This window comes from Uranotaenia lowii, chromosome 3 (genome assembly GCF_029784155.1).
Source record: "Uranotaenia lowii strain MFRU-FL chromosome 3, ASM2978415v1, whole genome shotgun sequence".
NCBI lineage: Eukaryota > Metazoa > Arthropoda > Insecta > Diptera > Culicidae > Uranotaenia > Uranotaenia lowii.
The window spans coordinates 158396195-158414113 of NC_073693.1; the positions used below are offsets into that span (position 1 = coordinate 158396195).

Sequence of the window (17919 nt, forward strand, 5' to 3'; positions counted from 1 at the left end):
GGTTTTGTGATGAAAAAAAAACTAAAACTTGTTATATTTCAGGCAAACTTTAATATTCCATGCCCAGCTCTTTCATTCGCTTTTCTATATCTAAAGTCGAGAGGCCGTTGTCTAAATTGTACCGATAGGTGATTAGTAGCTGTTTTTCTTCCAGCCCTGGTACATGCTCAAAAAGGGATCTTTCCAGCCCCTGGTCGATATCGTTCTCCTCCCTCAGTACACAAAAATAGATCATAAAAATGGTTACACTGGCAAGGACCACATACGGCTGATACCAGGGCACGTCTTCGGGAGCTTTGCCACTTCTCGTGTGCTCGGCTTTCCATTGGGATGCATGGCTGTTGAAAAATTTGATTGGTTTGTCTTTGGCATTTGGTTGTGTTTCCGGTTGTTGATCGGCTGATGCTTTAGAAGTGGACTGTCCTTGTGCACACGTGTTGGTCGCGAGCCACCGTGAAATTGGGTTGCGTTGAATAGAGGATCTAAGATAAGTTTTTGGAAAAAAGAAGATTGCTACAAATTATCAAAATTTCCAACTAATTAAGCAAATATTCGTTCAAAATTAAAAAGAAACTATGGTTTTGATTTTCAGATAGAAAAGAAAACTTGTTAAAACCTGATATATCTATTAATATAATTAATAGAATGAAAGCTTAGCACATAAAGTTTTTTTTCATTTAAGGTTCAGAATTAAAATGCATAACTGCAGTGATTTCCAATTTCGACAAATAAAAATTTGAAAATTGAGATCTGAGAAGATAAAAAGGTATCGTCAATAACAATTCATGGTAGTTTTGGTAATTCCATACACAGTGACGGACAAAACTTTAAGACCAGTTTTCAGCCAAACCGAATCAAGCTTCAATACTTCTTTTAGGGTCGAAAAATCAATGTACCATCAAGACGCCATTCACCGCCCAGTTAAGCGGTTTTTCAACTTCAAACATGTGTAATAAAAAAACGACGGCAGATTTTTATTCGCTTTCTTTTCCAATACATCCCAAAACTGCTCTACTTTAAATAAAAAAATTAGTGGAATGCGAAAAATGTACGCTTTTCGAAATAATTAACTAAACTTTTGGGTGTTCAACTGGCCCTATTACCGCCCACTCGACTTTTTCGGGTATCGATAATGTTTTCTTAAGGAAAAACTATCTGAACAACACGGAAACTGTTCTTTTTAGTATTTTCCATACAACGAGCTGTCAAAACCATATTTTGGCTCTTTAGAGAATACTGTGTAGCCGTTAATTGTTGAGCTGTCGTGTCGTGTGCGGCAGCAGTCGACTAACTATCTTCGGCGAGAGTGGACGCGTATCTCCCGTTCAGCCAGTACAGCACCAAGCTCAAGTGTGCACAATGGCGAATCTTGCCAGGAGATTTATTTTAGTCTGGCTGAACGGGAGACTAAAAAAGGTTGTTTTGTGAGTTTTGTTTCGATTGTTGTGGTTAAGTGTAGTGCTTGTGTCGATGCTTTGGCTGGATCGGTAAGTTTTTATGTTGATTAGAATTCGAAAGAAACAATTTGAGTTGTATGAAATCCGAAATTTTGTCATCAAAATGGCGTGATAAGTAGAATGAACTTGTGTCAGTTTTTTTTGCATGTGAAGGAAACCATAAATTAAAAAAATTGGTTAATGGCTTGTTTGCTTGCAGCTTGAACCGTTAACATGGCAGAGGGAACGAAACCCATTCGTTTGCTCTTTAATTCAATCCTTGTCATCGAAAACCGTTGGGAGTTGAAGACAGTGGATTTACACATACATACGTATAAAGCGTCTCAGGGGTTTCCTCGCTTCTCTCACTAGCACTCATTCATCTGGATTGTTTGCTATGATTCCTTTTCTTTTTTCTGCGAATTAAACTTTATGTGCCGGGGAGTTTGCGCACATATTCAAACAAACTCATTGCCTGAGAAACTGAGCGGACATTACCTCATACTTCTCTCTCGCTCGGGTTTTGTCCCTATGTTTCTCAACTTTCAACAAAGTTCCGATGCATTTTCTGATAAATATGTTTGGCTGCCACACGAGCTGACTTGAATTCTAGGGAATGGGCGTAATCTGATGTTCCTTATGAATGCTGTTAATTTGTTTTGAGTTTATCGTTCTGTTTTTTACACGTTAGAATCTCAAAAGATTGATTGCAGTCTGACTATCTAACGAGATTGAATCGATCAGCAAAATTCAAGAATCGTAATATCACAATTCACAATATCAAAGTTGATTTTTATGTTGAACGCTGTGGAACGAAATGTTAGTTGTGTTTAATGCTTTCTTCGAAAATATTTATTTCGGTGAATTATTCATTTTTTTAGAAATTTGATGAAATTTGGAAAATGTCAAAACGAAAAATCAAATAATCGTTTTGGCAAGTGAGGGAATAGCTTATTGACATGCTAGTTTTTGAGGATTCGCGACTTTTTCATGCTTCTTAATTATCTTTGTAATATCGGGAGGGAATCATAAAGCAGTTTTTAAATAATTCCATTATGAATTTTGATGCTGTCATTAAAAATACGTGAATATCATATTTCGTAATCTTAAAATTATCCAACAATTTTTTTTTTTTTTTTATAAATTACTTTATTTGAAACGGCTCATACCTTTGAGTTTTAAGGAGCCAAACTCGTTTTGTGTTTATAACAATTGATTACTTAGGTCTAGCACTTTTTGTTTCAAGAAAAGAAAAAGATAGAAAGGGAAATAGGAAATTGAAAAGAATTATAGACGGAGATCGATAGCTTTTAGAAAAAGATAAATTTCGAACATGTAGTCCAAATCTAGCACAGCTAACACATCCCTCACTGGAACATAGGGTGGTTTTCCTCGGGCCCGAAGGGAGTCTATCAAATTCGTTCTAGCGACAAGATGAACCTCGCACGACCAAACAATATGCTCGATGTCGTGGTAACCTTGGCCACAGCCACACAGATTGCTGCCAGCAATATTTAAACGATAGAGTACCGCATCCATGGAATAATGATTGGACATGAGACGGGAGAATATACGAATAAAATCCCGACTCAGGTCCAACCTATTAAACCAGGGTTTGAGGCTTACCTTTGGAATAATCGAGTGGAGCCACCGACCCATATCATCCTCTTTCCATTTGCGCTGCCAGTTGACAACAGAGTTCCTTCGTGCCAAGAAGTAAAATTCGTCGAAGACGATTTCACGGTGATACGTGTCGCCTTCTGTCGCCCCCACTTTTGCCAGAGAGTCTGCCCTCTCATTACCCATTATCGAGCAATGTGAGGGGACCCAAACAAAGGTGATGGCAAAGCAACGTTTTGATAAAGCACTCAGAATATCTCGTATCTTCCCAAGGAAATACGGCGAGTGCTTTCCCGATCTTATTGAACGGATTGCTTCAACAGAACTAAGACTGTCCGTTACAATATAGTAGTGTTCTGTTGGCCGTGATGCGACGCTTTCCAACGCCCAAAAAATGGCTGCTAACTCTGCAATGTATACAGAACATGGTGACTGGAGATTATATGAGGCGCTAGCTATTTCGTTGAAAACTCCAAATCCCGTTGATTCCTCTATTAGAGACCCATCGGTAAAGTACATTTTATCAGCATCGACGTGTCTATATTTAGCATCGAAAATTCTTGGAATCAAAAGTGGACGATGCGATTCCGGGATTCCTCGAATTTCTTGCTGCATAGACAAATCAAACTGGACAGAAGAGGTGTCGTAGTCAGGGATGAAAACACGAGTTGGAGAGTACGAAGAAGGATTAAACTGCATGGACATAAAGACATGATATATAGATTATAGACATAAATCTTATTTGAAGATTTTGCTCAAGTAGTCTTTCAAAATTTACGATCACCAATGGGTTCATGACCTCACACCTGATGAGGAACCGGAGTGATAATAAATTAAATCGATCTTTTAGTGGGAGTATGCCTGCTAAAACTTCAAGACTCATGTTATGCGTTGAGGGCATACAGCCCAACGCTATGCGGAGACAACGATATTGAATACGCTCGAGTTTGATGAGGTGAGTTTTAGCAGCTGACTGGAAACAGAAGCTACCATACTCCATCACTGAGAGAATAGTTGTTCGATACAATTTTAAAAGATCTTCTGGATGGGCTCCCCACCAGGTGCCAGTGATTGATCGGAGAAAATTGATTCTTTGTTGGCATTTTCCTTTCAGATACTCAATGTGGGCTCTCCAGGTACACTTGGAATCAAACCAAACCCCAAGATACTTGAAACACCTCGATTGAGTGATCGTTCTGCCTAGGAGTTGAAGCTTAGGTTGAGCAGGTCTATGTTTCTTAGAGAAAACCACCATCTCCGTTTTCTGAGGGGAAAACTCAATCCCAAGCCCCAAAGCCCAGGAAGACAATCTGTCTAAAGTATCTTGTAAAGGTCTGTGCAGATGAGACTCGGAAGATCCTGTGACAGACACCACGCCGTCATCTGCAAGTTGTCTTAGAGTGCAGCCTTCAGAGAGACAACTGTCGATGTCACTTACGTAAAAGTTGTACAAAAGTGGACTTAAACATGAACCCTGCGGGAGGCCCATGTAAGAGGTTCTTCTAATTGCAATATCTCCGTGAGCAAAGTTCAGATGTTTCTCACAAAGCAAGCTGTATAAAATGTTGTTCAAGAGAGGAGGCAGACCCCGGGAGTGCAACTTGTCTGACAACACCTCTATTGAAACTGCATCAAAAGCTCCCTTTATGTCCAGAAACATTGAAGCCATTTGCTCACGTTTTGCGTACGCCATTTGTATCTCTGAAGACAGCAAAGCAAGACAATCGTTTGTCCCTCTGCCCCTTCGAAACCCAAATTGAGTATCTGAAAGGAGACCATTTGTTTCAACCCATTTATCCAAACGAAACAAAATCATTTTTTCCATCAATTTGCGTATACAAGACAACATCGCTATTGGACGGTACGAATTCGCATCGGACGCTGGTTTTCCGGGCTTTTGGATAGCGATAACTCTCACTTGTCTCCACTCTTGGGGAACAATGTTATGCTCCAAGAATTGATTAAATAAATTTAACAAGCGAAATTTGGCAGCGTCCGGAAGGTTTTTCAACAAGTTAAATTTGATTTTATCAATACCCGGAGCTGAATTGTTGCAAGAGAGGAGGGCAAGTGAGAATTCGACCATCGAAAAGCTGGAATCCATACCACACCTATCTGGAGGCACATCCCGTATTATTTTTTGTACAGGCGTAGAGTCTGGACATACTTTCCGTGCGAAGTTAAATATCCATCTATGTGAATATTCCTCACTTTCATTCGTAGTTGATCGATTACGCATGCTGCGTGCCACTCTCCACAAGGTACTCAAGGATGTTTCTCGTGATAAGCCACCCACAAAATTCCTCCAGTACGCCTTTTTCTTCCCCTTGACCAATTTTTTAAACTGATTTTCAAGGGAAACATATACTTCAAAAAGGGCGAGAGTTCCATATTTCCGGAAATCTTTGAATGCTTGTGATTTGTCCTTATAAAGCTTGGAACACTGCTGGTCCCACCATGGGTTTGGAGGCCTTCGAGGAACTGATGAATCTGGGATGGGTTTTGTTTGAGCACGAAGTGCACTTTCATGTATTAATCGTGAAAGAAAGTGGTACTCCTCTGTAGGAGGTAAAACATTCGTAGCACCGATAGCTGATGTTATTTCGTCCGTGTACTTTTTCCAGTCGATGTGTCTTGTAAGGTCATATGTCATATTTATTGTGTTTGAAGAGCTGACCCCATTGGTGATTGTAATTTTGATAGGCAAATGATCACTACCATTGGGATCAGGGATTACCTTCCACTGGCAATCCAATGATAGTGAATTTGAGCAGAGTGAGAGGTCAATTGCACTGTGTCTTGCAGGTGGTTTAGGTACTCGTGTTTTTTCTCCCGTGTTCAAAACTGTTAAATTGAAACTGTCACAAATGTCATAGATAAGAGTAGAACGACTATCGTCAATTTGTTCTCCCCAGACAGTTCCATGCGAATTGAAATCGCCCATTATTAACCTTGGCTCAGGGAGCACTGAGCACAGGTCCTCTAGGTGATTTCGATCCACTGCAACTCTCTGAGGCCAGTACAAACTGACAACACATAAGTCCTTACCTCTTATAGTTGTATGACACGCAACAGCTTCAATTCCGCCTGATAATGGAAGGTGGATTCTGTAAAAGGAGTGGCGCTTATTGATCCCCAAAAGGACCCCTCCATAAGAATCGTAACGATCCAGACGGATAACATTAAAATCGTGGAATGAAATGTTCGATTGAGAAGAAAGCCAAGTTTCGGACAACGCAAAAATGTCACAATTTATTTCATGAAGAAGATGTTTGAACGGATCCATTTTCGGAATTAGACTACGACAATTCCACTGTAGAACAGTGATATCTCCGACCTCTCGGCGTAAATTAGCCATCGAGAGAGATAAACACTGAAAGAAGGGGCCAGGTTTGCATCAATTGCTTCAAAAATGTCTTTGCCAAGGGGAGCATTGCGAAAACAATGTCTCTTATGGATTCAGATACGTTGAAAAACGATAATATTCCATTTACTATATCAGTTAGCTTGAAAATTCCCGCTTGGGAGGTTGGTTCTCCCGAAACTACGTTGAATATTGGAGACTTCGAAGATCCTGTCACTTCTGGTTTACTCTGGGGTACAAATTTCATGGGGAATCCAGGAGGGCCTGTTTTGGCATTTCTCGAACTTGATGGATTTTGTCTATTATTTGTTGTAGAGCTAACTGAGGGTATTTTTTTTGGAACTTTGGGGGTTTTAGGAGCAGGTTTTGCCCGTTTCCGGCAGTTTCCAACGAAGATAACTGGTCTATCCTGATCAGTGGAATCAGTGTCTTCACTGTCAACTGACAGCACTGAGAAGATGTTACTGCATTGGGGTTAGGTCGGAGGCGCCGCGCTCTTTAAAATTGCGGCATAGGAACGTTTTGACCGTTCCTTCAAAGAGCGCCTTTGTTTATCCCAGCGGCTCTTGAATGCCTCGCACAGGGAGATATCATGGGGTGAGCCCCCGCAATAGACACATTTCTGCTCTATTGCTGAGCACGCTCCTTCCCCATGAGTCTCCCCACAGTTGGGACAACGCGTCTTGTTGCAGCAGTGGGACGCTGTGTGCCCCAATTTTATGCAATTTTTACATTGCATCGGTCGAGGCACAAAGAGCCGCACAGGAAGCCTCAAAACTCCGTCAATCAAGACGTAGTTAGGGAGGGCGGTACCTGCGAAGGTAACACGAAATGAGGCTGAAGGAGTGTACCTTTTATCTCCATTAACGACGGTGGTAGTTCTGAGTTGGCGACAATCCAAGATTTCAACCGAAGTCGAATCAAGGCTCTTGAACTTACCAACGCCGTTGGATTTAATGTACTCCTCCTTGAGACTCATCTCTGTGATCACGCCCTCGATCTCTACGTCTCGAGACGGGATGTAGACACGGTACTCAAGGTTTATGAAATTGCTAGCTACAATTTCATTTGCGGCTTTCCGGTCAGCCACAACAACGCGCAGCTTGTTCGGACGTACTTTTGTAATACTAGTTACAGAGGGCCACCTTGCCAGATCTTTGGTGATCTGTACCACATTTAGTTGTTTACCGTTTACTTTGGGCCGGATGAAAACCACCCAAGGTCCAGTGAGAGATGAGCCCTCTGTGTATTTTCGGAGTCGGGCTGTTCCACTCTTAACCGAGGGCGATGAAGAATTATCACCTACCCGAGAAAGGTTCGCATTTGAGGGACCAGCATGATCTGTATCTTCCAAATGCTCTTCATTCTCGTAAGTTAAATTCTCATCGTCTTCGGTTGAAGAGTTTAACTCCCCGCCTTCATCCATATTTATCAACGGAGACACTAGTGCCTGCCGTTTTCAAAAATATGAACAAAGCACTAAAATTCGAAATTTAATAAATGAGAAAATGATAGGGTAGAAAAAGAGAAAAAAAAAGAAAGTTACAAACTTGTTTCCTTATTCGTAATCGACGATTTTGTTCAGTGTCAGCAATGGTCCTATTTTCCAACGTCAACAATGGCCGTCCACCACGTGTTTTTCTTCCGATTCGATAAAACCTCGTCCGAACTGCTTGTCCGCCTTGATCAGACGTAGATTGTCCAAATTGTGTTCACCTGGATGAATTGGTTCCCCGATAACGGCAATCAAATCCGAATTATTCGGGCTTCCAAAACAATCCCTCCGCCGTTGCGGTAGATTTTATCCGGATGTATCCGGCTGTCTGGAGAAAATAATCCTTTCCGGTACTACTGTCGATTGTCCACTCACGGTCCAATTTTAATCGCACTTGTACCATAAAACTCCACAAAACTTTAAACTTTTTTTCACGCTTTTGTTTGGTTTCACTAGCAAAGGGTAAAAAAGGCGACCGCCTTCGGCGAGTGATGCAAAACGAATGATTATCCAACAATTGTTTACCAGAAAATATTATTAAATTTGGTACAAGAAATTGACAAAATGGTTAAATCCTAAAAAAAGAGTTATTAAAGCTTTGACATTAAAAAAAATGATCATAATTATGTTTCATAAAACTAAGGTAAATTGAAAGAGTGTTCTAAAGGTTCACTTTATGTTTTCACGTTGGATCGGGAGGACCAACATGAAGAGTGTTCTGAAGGTTCACTTTATGTTTTTACGTTGGATCGGGATGACCAACATGAAGAGTGTTCTGAAGGTTCACTTTATGCTTTTACGTTGGACCGGGAGGACCAACAGGAAGAGTGTTCTGAAGGTTCACTTTATGTTTTACGTTGGATCGGGAGGACCAACAGGAAGAGTGTTCTGAAGGTTCACTTTATGTTTTACGTTGGATCGGGAGGACCAACAGGAAGAGTGTTCTGAAGGTTCACTTTATGTTTTACGTTGGATCGGGAGGACCAACAGGAAGAGTGTTCTGAAGGTTCACTTTATGTTTTAACGTTGGATCGGGAGGACCAACATGAAGAGTGTTCTGAAGGTTCACTTTATGCTTTTACGTTGGACCGGGAGGACCAACAGGAAGAGTGTTCTGAAGGTTCACTTTATGTTTTACGTTGGATCGGGAGGACCAACAGGAAGAGTGTTCTGAAGGTTCACTTTATGTTTTACGTTGGATCGGGAGGACCAACAGGAAGAGTGTTCTGAAGGTTCACTTTATGTTTTACGTTGGACCGGGAGGACCAACAGGAAGAGTGTTCTGAAGGTTCACTTTATGTTTTAACGTTGGATCGGGAGGACCAACATGAAGAGTGTTCTGAAGGTTCACTTTATGTTTTACGTTGGATCGGGAGGACCAACAGGAAGAGTATTCTGAAGGTTCACTTTATGTTTTAACGTTGGATCGGGATGACCAACATGAAGAGTGTTCTGAAGGTTCACTTTATGTTTTAACGTTGGATCGGGAGGACCAACATGAAGAGTGTTCTGAAGGTTCACTTTATGTTTTAACGTTGGATCGGGAGGACCAACATGAAGAGTGTTCTGAAGGTTCACTTTATGTTTTTACGTTGGATCGGGAGGACCAACATGAAGAGTGTTCTGAAGGTTCATTTTATGTTTTACGTTGGATCGGGAGGACCAACAGGAAAAGTGTTCTGAAAGTTCACTTTATGTTTTAACGTTGGATCGGGAGGACCAACATGAAGAGTGTTCTGAAGGTTCACTTTATGTTTTACGTTGGATCGGGAGGACCAACAGAAAGAGTATTCTGAAGGTTCACTTTATGTTTTAACGTTGGATCGGGATGACCAACATGAAGAGTGTTCTGAAGGTTCACTCCATGAATTCAGAGCAAAAGATTGTCTGGTTATGACAGAGATCTTACTGAAGTTTGATTGTGATGGAAATTACAATTAAATGTTGCGCAGGAGCCTGGGATCTCAAAATGTTATCGTCAAAGACACATTCGGAGGTACTTGGTACCAAGGTTGCGAGAATTTATCCGACGCGCTTGACTTGACCAGCAATTTTCCCTCAATGTTGAACGACTCCGTACTCGATTGGCGGAAGCTCACTAGACAACATTTCTCCGTCTGGTAACTGGCGAAGCTCTTTACACTTCAAATGAAGGAAGAAAAGGAAAGACCTTGAAAACATACAAAAAACCTTTCAAGTTCGGCTGCTGACGGCGGATACAACTAATTGAACGACTTGCTGGTAGGAAGCAAAAACAATAAGAACAAACTGAAAACGAGCTTGCTGGCAAGAGCAACTCCAATAATACATGCGTTCCTTGTTCTTCTTCGGTCGTTTCAGTGCGATTGGTAAATGCTGCACTTGGAAATTCTTTTAGCTTCACGACTGGGAGATGAGAGTCCGTCACACGCTTCACGTTTCATGTCGATGACGGATCGCAACCCTGCTTGGTACTATTAGTAGGCGAAAAGATGATATCATATGGAACAAACGGTAATGTATAAATTGAAATTATTGTGGTGAAATGTATGACGCCTTTGAGAATTCAATTTGCCTGCCGAATAAGTTAAATTTGGGATTCACAGATCTACGTTCATAAAGGCTAACCTGTTTGATGTTAACACGTGTTAGGTTATCTGAAGCCGGGGCTTTGTGAGTGTTAAACAAGATAAAAATGGCTCTGTAATGATTGGATTGCAATGCTAGTTTTTTAGTACTCGTGACACATTGGTTTTAATTTTCAGAAGTTGATAGCTTGACAAAAAGCTTAAACAAAAATTGAAAGGGTGCTTTTGTCTTCACTTATTTTGGTGTGGAGGGGAGATGTGTAGCCGTTAATTGTTGAGCTGTCGTGTCGTGTGCGGCAGCAGTCGACTAACTATCTTCGGCGAGAGTGGACGCGTATCTCCCGTTCAGCCAGTACAGCACCAAGCTCAAGTGTGCACAAATACATTTTGTGAAATTTTTTCCGCAAATTTAGTACAAATTTTAACAAAGTGCGTTGACTGACAAAATGATGATTCCCGGCAAACAACCTCAAGTAACCGGTTATTTTCAGCGATAAAACATCATTTTCTAACATAATCAAACTAAATGCTTCTTACAATTTACACATTTGACACAATACATGCGTTAAAAACAAAGAAATTGTGCGTGACCGGTCATTAGGAACCCACACTTTTTTTTATACACCAATTACCGCCCATCACTAAACGCTTCAAAAAACAACAACTATTGAAAAAATCGAAAATTTTTTGATGCAAATCTATTCTACGAAAATAAAACTATCGTTTCAAGTCGATTTTAGGTCCAATAGGTACTATCTAGTAAACAAAAACCCTCTTTGCCCTAGGAGTACAGTAATGCTTAGTTCGCTAACAGGCGTCGAATTCAATAATTTGACCGGAAACGAAAAACCAAATATTTTATTTCTGGCTATAGTTAGCATAATTGAGTGATGTTTTTTCAGTGAAATGGTCAAACAATGATGCCGACACAGAACACAGGTCTTATATTTGGAGAAAACATCCCAGTTTTTTCAAAATACACACAAAAGGGTGATTTTGGGCGGTAAATGGTGTCTGGGCGGTGAATGGCGTCTTGATGGTATTTGTTTAATGCACACTGCACAGTAGTTAACATCACAAACAATATACGCATTGCGAGATTTTACTTTGAAAAACGGCGTCCCTAAATGCGACTCCACCTAAAATATTGCTTTGACAAAATTTTACAATCGATAATTTTTAATGGTTTAATCGTCTTTTTGGACAAGACATTTAACTGACAACCCTGTGCATACTGTTCATGTGGTTTCAGAGGTTTTTGAAGGGATAGTGTGACCAGGTAGAACCAAAGCAATAAAATACTACTTTTTTGTTCGTCTTTAGTTTCGCTTTTCTTGTTGAATATATCTTGGCCAAAAAGGGGTATTAAACCATTAAAAATGATCGATTGTGGAAGGTTGGAAATTTGTAAGCGGTCTCATATTAAGTTGCGCTTTTTTCCAAAATTTTCATCATGTAATTTATTTTTTCAAGGTCTTTTAATTTTTGTACATCTTCCAAACTTTGAAAGTGTAAGATGCTTTTGTAATTTGTAAGTTATTTTGATCAACTTCTATACAGCCTTGTGGTTGTGTTTTTGAGATTAACGGCGCGTTCGTAAACTGATTTTTTTGGGTGATGCATCGATGTTTTTGGTAAATGTCAAATCACCTTCCAATGATTTTGCATACAGTTTGTTTAATTTACGAACGCCAGCATCGATAGAAAAAATCACTTCGATAGAAAAAATCACTTCGATAGAAAAAATCACTTCGATAGAAAATATCAATTTACGAACACGCCGTAATATATGCATTAATCAAAATAATAACATTAATATTAACCCTAAAGTAGGTATAGTTTGAATTTTTTCTGAGAAGTGGTCTGCCGTTCTACGCAAGAATGTCCCATGTGACTTTTGGGTCATTTTCACTTTTTTGCTGGAAACGGTCTCTTTTAGTGTTAACTTTCGAATAAAAACACAAACAAGTATACTTTGTTCTGAACTTATACGAAATTTTCATCAAGGTGGTTGTCTCTATGTTGATAGTTCTACGCAAGAATGTCACACTAGAGAAAATTCTATGAAAAATGCAAATTTTATCAAAAAATTGTCTTAAGATGAGTTCAAACTGTTGAATTTAATGTTATTCACTGAAAAGAACACTAAAATAGAGGGCAGAGGAGGAGCGAGAAGCCTTGAGTGTTTTATTCAGAGAAATTTTCACTAAACACTTTTCGGTAGGCACTATACTTACAAGATCCATACTCAACTATACATTTTTATAAAGAAAGAGGAACGTATTTCTCAAATTACGGTTTAGCATGAGTTTTTGGCAAAAAAATAAACTACGCAAGCTTTTAAAGTGATAGAAAAATTGTAGCCGTGTGACAGTTTTTCGTAGAACTAGCATCGGCATGCGTTCTGATTCTACGCAAAAGTGTCACACGGAGCATTTTTGACTCTAATTTGCTGTTTTTTGTAGGAAATGTAATTTTTTTTTGGCAGAAAACATTGTAAAATGATTAACTTGAACTGTTCACTACGAAAAAACTTTCGGTAAATTTTTAGTTTGAGAGAAAAATTGGAAATATAGCTGATATTTCAATCGCGTTTTTCTCGTTTGTACGTTTTTCCACATGGGACAATTTTGCTTAGAACGGCAGTGGTGTGGTCCTAAAGTTTTATCCGACACTATATTTATGAACGGTACTGTAGAAATAAAGTGCTCATGTAGTTTTCAATTTTCCTCATGCGGTTATTAACTTATGCCGGCGATTTAAGTTTGAACTACAACTATGGAAAATCATGCTCTACTTACAAAAATATCCGCCTGGTAATATCACGAGTAAATGCTATTTGCGCCATTGTTTGAAGAAGATAATTCCGAACCCCTTTTTCCTAACCAGAGCTTACACAATCTTCTACAATTAAAACTAGAAAAAAACCTTTGTTGGTAAATAAAGATCTCAGGTTACACGCTTTGTGTGAAATTATCATTTTGCTACCAAAAACAACTCATTTTGCGAGACGATTTTGTTCCCGTTTTTCGAGAGCGTAACGCAAGTAACGCCATATTGTCATTATTTGTTTTCAAAGAAAACAACGGGCATGAACAGTTTTGAATTCATCCGCTGCACCTTTTTGGCCTGTTTCAGGTTAAGTTTCCTATTTTGATCATTTTGATATATAATTTCGAGTATTTCAAAAGTTTGTTTATGATAAGGCAAAGAAATACAATTCTTCGAATATCTAAAATGTTGAAATGCATTGGTAAAATTCAATCGCTGCTGGTTTTTAAAAAACGATGAAACCCAGTTTCACACATATCGCATTTCATTTCAGATATTGGGTCTAACCTGACCGATCCCATGTTCCAGGGAATCTACAATGGAACCAGCAAACACCAACCAGACTTGCAGAATGTTTTAGAGCGTGGCTGGGCAGCAGGACTGCAAAAAATTATCGTCACCTGTGGCACAATCAACGATTGTGATCCAGCATTCGACATTATTAATGGGAACGGTAACGTGCTTTTTTTTTGAAAATTATTCTAAACGCTTTGCCGATTTATAGGTACATTACAGTATTTATCTAATACTTTCATAATAACCGGTTATTTGGTAACTTATTCAAGTTAATAAATTACAAATTGCTAGTTATTTATCGATTTTTAACTTTTAGTTCGTTTCAAATATTCGGTTATTTTTACAGAAAAATGGTAAAATATTACAGCATTAAGATAAGAACTAAAATCAACTAATATTGAACACCAGTTACCTTTGCCGATTGTTTAGTTAATCTCCCAATGCTTCTTATTTCTGCAGATCGTTTATACACTACCATTGGATGTCACCCTACTAGGTGTAAAGAGTTCGAGAGCGATCCAGAAGTTTACTTCCAATCGTTGTGTAACAAAATCGAGGAAAATCGGGAAAAGGTGGTAGCCATCGGGGAATGCGGACTCGACTATGATCGGTTGCAGTATTGTGAGAAAGATGTCCAGAAAAAGTACTTTGAAAAACAACTTGATTTGGCGGAAAAGTATAATCTGCCGCTATTTTTACACTGCCGCAATGCACACAGCGACTTCATAGATATTTTGGAAAGAAATCTTACGAAGATTCCCAAACGAGGCGTAGTGCACACCTTTGATGGGTCTCTGGAATATGCTAAGCGCTTGATCGAGCTGGGTTTCTACATTGGTATAAACGGATGCTCGCTTAAAACCGAGGACAATTTGAGTGTGGTAGCGCAGATACCAGATGATAAAATAATGGTCGAGACCGATTGCCCATGGTGTGAAATACGGCCATCACATGCTGGTTTTAAGTTCGTTAAGACAAAGTTCCCATTGGTGAAGAAAAAAGAAAAATGGGACAAGGACATGCTGATCGCGGGTCGCTGCGAACCGGCAATGATACTGTGAGTCACCTATTTCTAAGCAAAATGTTCTCAAATATTCTAATTTGAATCTCCTTTCTAATTTAGCCAAGTGTTGGAAGTATTGGCCGGTATTAAAAGCAAACCTATAGAAGAATTGGCTGATGAGTACTACAAAAACACCGTCAGAATGTTCTTTCAAAATGTAGAATAAAAAGGATAAAATCAATTTGTGATTTTTTTAATCGGAACTCGAATAAATTATTGATTTTGTTAGTTTATCATACACGGTGATATCAATCCGATTCATTCAAGAGCATTCAATGGTTAGTTCAAGGAAAAAGTAAAAAAGAAGCAAACTTATCTCGATAAATGAAAAAGAAATTCAAACGAAAACTTAAATATCGCGTTCAAGAAGGGGTGGTGCTGATGAATCTATGATCTCGCTTAGTTTTCCCATTTTTTGAACTCACAACCATCCGGAGGTTTGACATCGACCTTTTGAGCGCCCACTTCGGACCAGTTTGTGCTAAGCACGGTGCCTCCGGATTCGTAGAACGATTTCATCATGGCCTTTTTGGTGTCGTCGCTTGCGTCGGCGTAGATTTTCTGGAACAGTTCCTTTACAGCTTGATCGCCCTAAAATAATGAGTAATTGGTTAGCCTAACAAACTTTAGTTATGAGATGAGCTTCGAACTCAATCAGTAAAAGATAGATAGATTTAGAATCTTTATCCTAATCGTTATTTAGCATTGATTTAAATTTTATTTTAGAGCACTGATTGATTTGTACATAAACATTATTGAGTTAACTGCGAAGATTCCCGAAAATTTTAAAAAATCTTCAAAGCCGTTTTTCTTGATTCAATGTTTTTACATATGGGAAAGTCTTGACAGGAGCGGTAGAAGATCAGTCGTGAACAAATTCCTTTGATCGGAAAATGTGGCCCAATCCGAATTTTTTAAACCGAATTTGAAAACAACTTTTTTGTTAACAGATGTATTAAAAAATGGTCTACTCTCACTATCGCCATATGTGTGCAAACAACTCACAAGAATCGCAAAATTTTAAAGTATGTACATACACACAAAACTTTCGAGGCCGGAAATTAGCAAAATTTTGCTCAAATTTGACCAGCTAAAATCTTAGCAATCAATTTAGCAATTTTTTCGAACTAAAATTTTAGCAAACGAGAGACAAATTTAGCCGCCGCAATTTTTGCTCACTTTTCTAGCAAAATCCGGAGGAAAAGATCGCCCCGGACCTGAAATTTCAATATTTCTCGCGTGAGCTTTCATTACGTCGAATGAAACAGAAACACCGAACCGAAAAAAACGCTTCTGAAATTTGAAGAGTGTTTTTCAAATCCTATTTTCATTCCTCCGCCGATAACCCTTCAAAAAATACGCAATATTCATGGAAACTAATTGTGTCAGATATTCCACATTATGAATTTATTTTTTTACAATTTTTAGAGCTATTTGTTAATCATAGAGAAACATACGACATATTCAAACATAAATCGTTCATACGTCTGAACACATGCGTCGTTTGGAGGGGAAATTTGTTTCATTCGTCTCTTTTCTTTCGTCCTTTGATTCGTTCAACTTGCACTTACGCCCAAATGTTTCTGATGCAAATACTATGGGAAATTTTCAATTTTCTCGGCGTAGTGGCTGTTTAATAAGTGAAATATCTAGTGTAGCGGTAAATTGGTGAGTAAATGCATAATGAAATGTGTGAACCGGGTGCGCCATCGGTCAAACCAGCTCGCTGCTGCTGATCAGCTTTCTGTTGCCGACCAGCTGGAGGGGAAATTTGTCTCATTCGTCCTTTGATTCGTTCAACTTGCACTTACGCCCAAATGTTTCTGAGGCAATTACCGGTAAATTTTCAATTTTCTCGGCATAGTGAATTTTAACTTATTGAGTTGTCGAGTGCAGCGGTAAATTTATTAGTGAATGCGTAATAAAAGTGTGAATCGGGTGATTGGATGACTAACAGCAGCAGGCTGCTGCCGCTCAGCCTGATGCAGTTAGTAGTTAGGTTTGCTGCTACTGCTGCTGTTCGGTTTCTTTTCCTTGCTGCATTATTTTACAGCGTTCCAAAGCCTGCTTGAGTATCGATTTAAGAACGCTTGAAAAGAAGAATCTGAAATAATATTCATTGCCAGGTTGATATTCTGAAAACCTCTACCTGTATACCTACACTTGTTTGCTCATGGAATCCATAGCGAATGTGCTGTGTTTTCTTCCTCTGCACATTCGCCGTTTGGAAGAAGGGACGTAAGCAACATTGAAATTGGCAATCAAGGTTTTGTTTCATTCGTCATTTTGGAAGTCTTAAATTTTATATATTAAAAGGGTTTAAATTGATTGTTTTATCAATCACATAGGTAGATAATGTTATAATGAAGCTTTTTTAGTGAATATCTCAGTTTTTCAAATTTTGTTTCATTCGACGTAATGAAAGCTCACGCGAGATTTATTGTTTTTCTTTGCAATTTCTTAGGGAATGTTAGATTATTGAAAAGAATACAAAAATAAGTTTACTTTCAATTGATTTTTCTCTTTATTTCGACACTTCATGGAACTTATTTAGTTCCGATCCTGGGAACGCGAAATGCCAAGCGATCGACACAGGGGTTGTTCCGGACGCACCGCATTGAAATTCCAGCTTTGTCCCTTTCGATTTTCGGACTGTTGCAATTAAAACCCGGAACCCCACCGGCAGCAGCAACCTAATAGGAAAAAAAAACATAAATTAAAAAACGGAAAACATTTTACACTTCTTGATCGACTCTTACCTGTTTGCATCCACTATCGATTTGGCTACCAATTTGTCGTGAACTTAGCCACCAAAAGAACCGCCAGCATCGAATTTCCGGAACGGCACTGAATCCCGTCAGTTTATTTTTTTGTCTCTACCGGCAGCGGCTGCTATCTAGAAATAAGGCGGCTAGAAAACCTTCGTTTTACTAAAATCGAGCAAGATGAACTTTCTGATTACTAAAATCAAGTAAATTGTGCTTTTTGCTAACTCAAAAGTAAAAAAATATTTTTGCTAACGGAAA

General features: G+C 39.0%; 3 protein-coding genes across 4 annotated transcripts in view; 1 reads left to right on the plus strand and 2 right to left on the minus strand.

Annotated features, from left to right (window-relative positions):
- LOC129753183 (uncharacterized) lies at nucleotides 1-13431 on the minus strand. Its single transcript, XM_055748985.1, has 2 exons — nucleotides 13284-13431; nucleotides 1-482 (listed from the first exon to the last, which is right to left on the minus strand). Exons 1-2 carry the CDS (start codon nucleotides 13328-13330, stop codon nucleotides 50-52), a joined length of 480 nt encoding a protein of 159 aa, XP_055604960.1. The 5' UTR covers nucleotides 13331-13431; the 3' UTR covers nucleotides 1-49.
- LOC129753181 (deoxyribonuclease TATDN1) lies at nucleotides 1306-15074 on the plus strand. 2 transcript variants are annotated; one of them, XM_055748983.1, is made up of 4 exons: nucleotides 1306-1487; nucleotides 13808-13987; nucleotides 14290-14887; nucleotides 14954-15074. In XM_055748983.1, exons 2-4 carry the CDS (start codon nucleotides 13834-13836, stop codon nucleotides 15057-15059), a joined length of 858 nt encoding a protein of 285 aa, XP_055604958.1. In that variant the 5' UTR covers nucleotides 1306-1487; nucleotides 13808-13833; the 3' UTR covers nucleotides 15060-15074. The 2 variants fall into 2 exon arrangements, with proteins under 2 accessions (XP_055604958.1, XP_055604957.1); XM_055748982.1 differs by lacking the exon at nucleotides 1306-1487 and adding an exon at nucleotides 13586-13735.
- Nucleotides 15071-17919, minus strand: part of LOC129753182 (protein SGT1 homolog) — a 5937-nt gene continuing 3088 nt past the window's right edge. Inside the window, exon 2 of the mRNA XM_055748984.1 lies at nucleotides 15071-15484. Within this exon, the coding sequence (XP_055604959.1) occupies nucleotides 15293-15484 (192 nt within the window). The 3' untranslated portion in view covers nucleotides 15071-15292. The remainder of the gene's footprint in view (nucleotides 15485-17919) is intronic.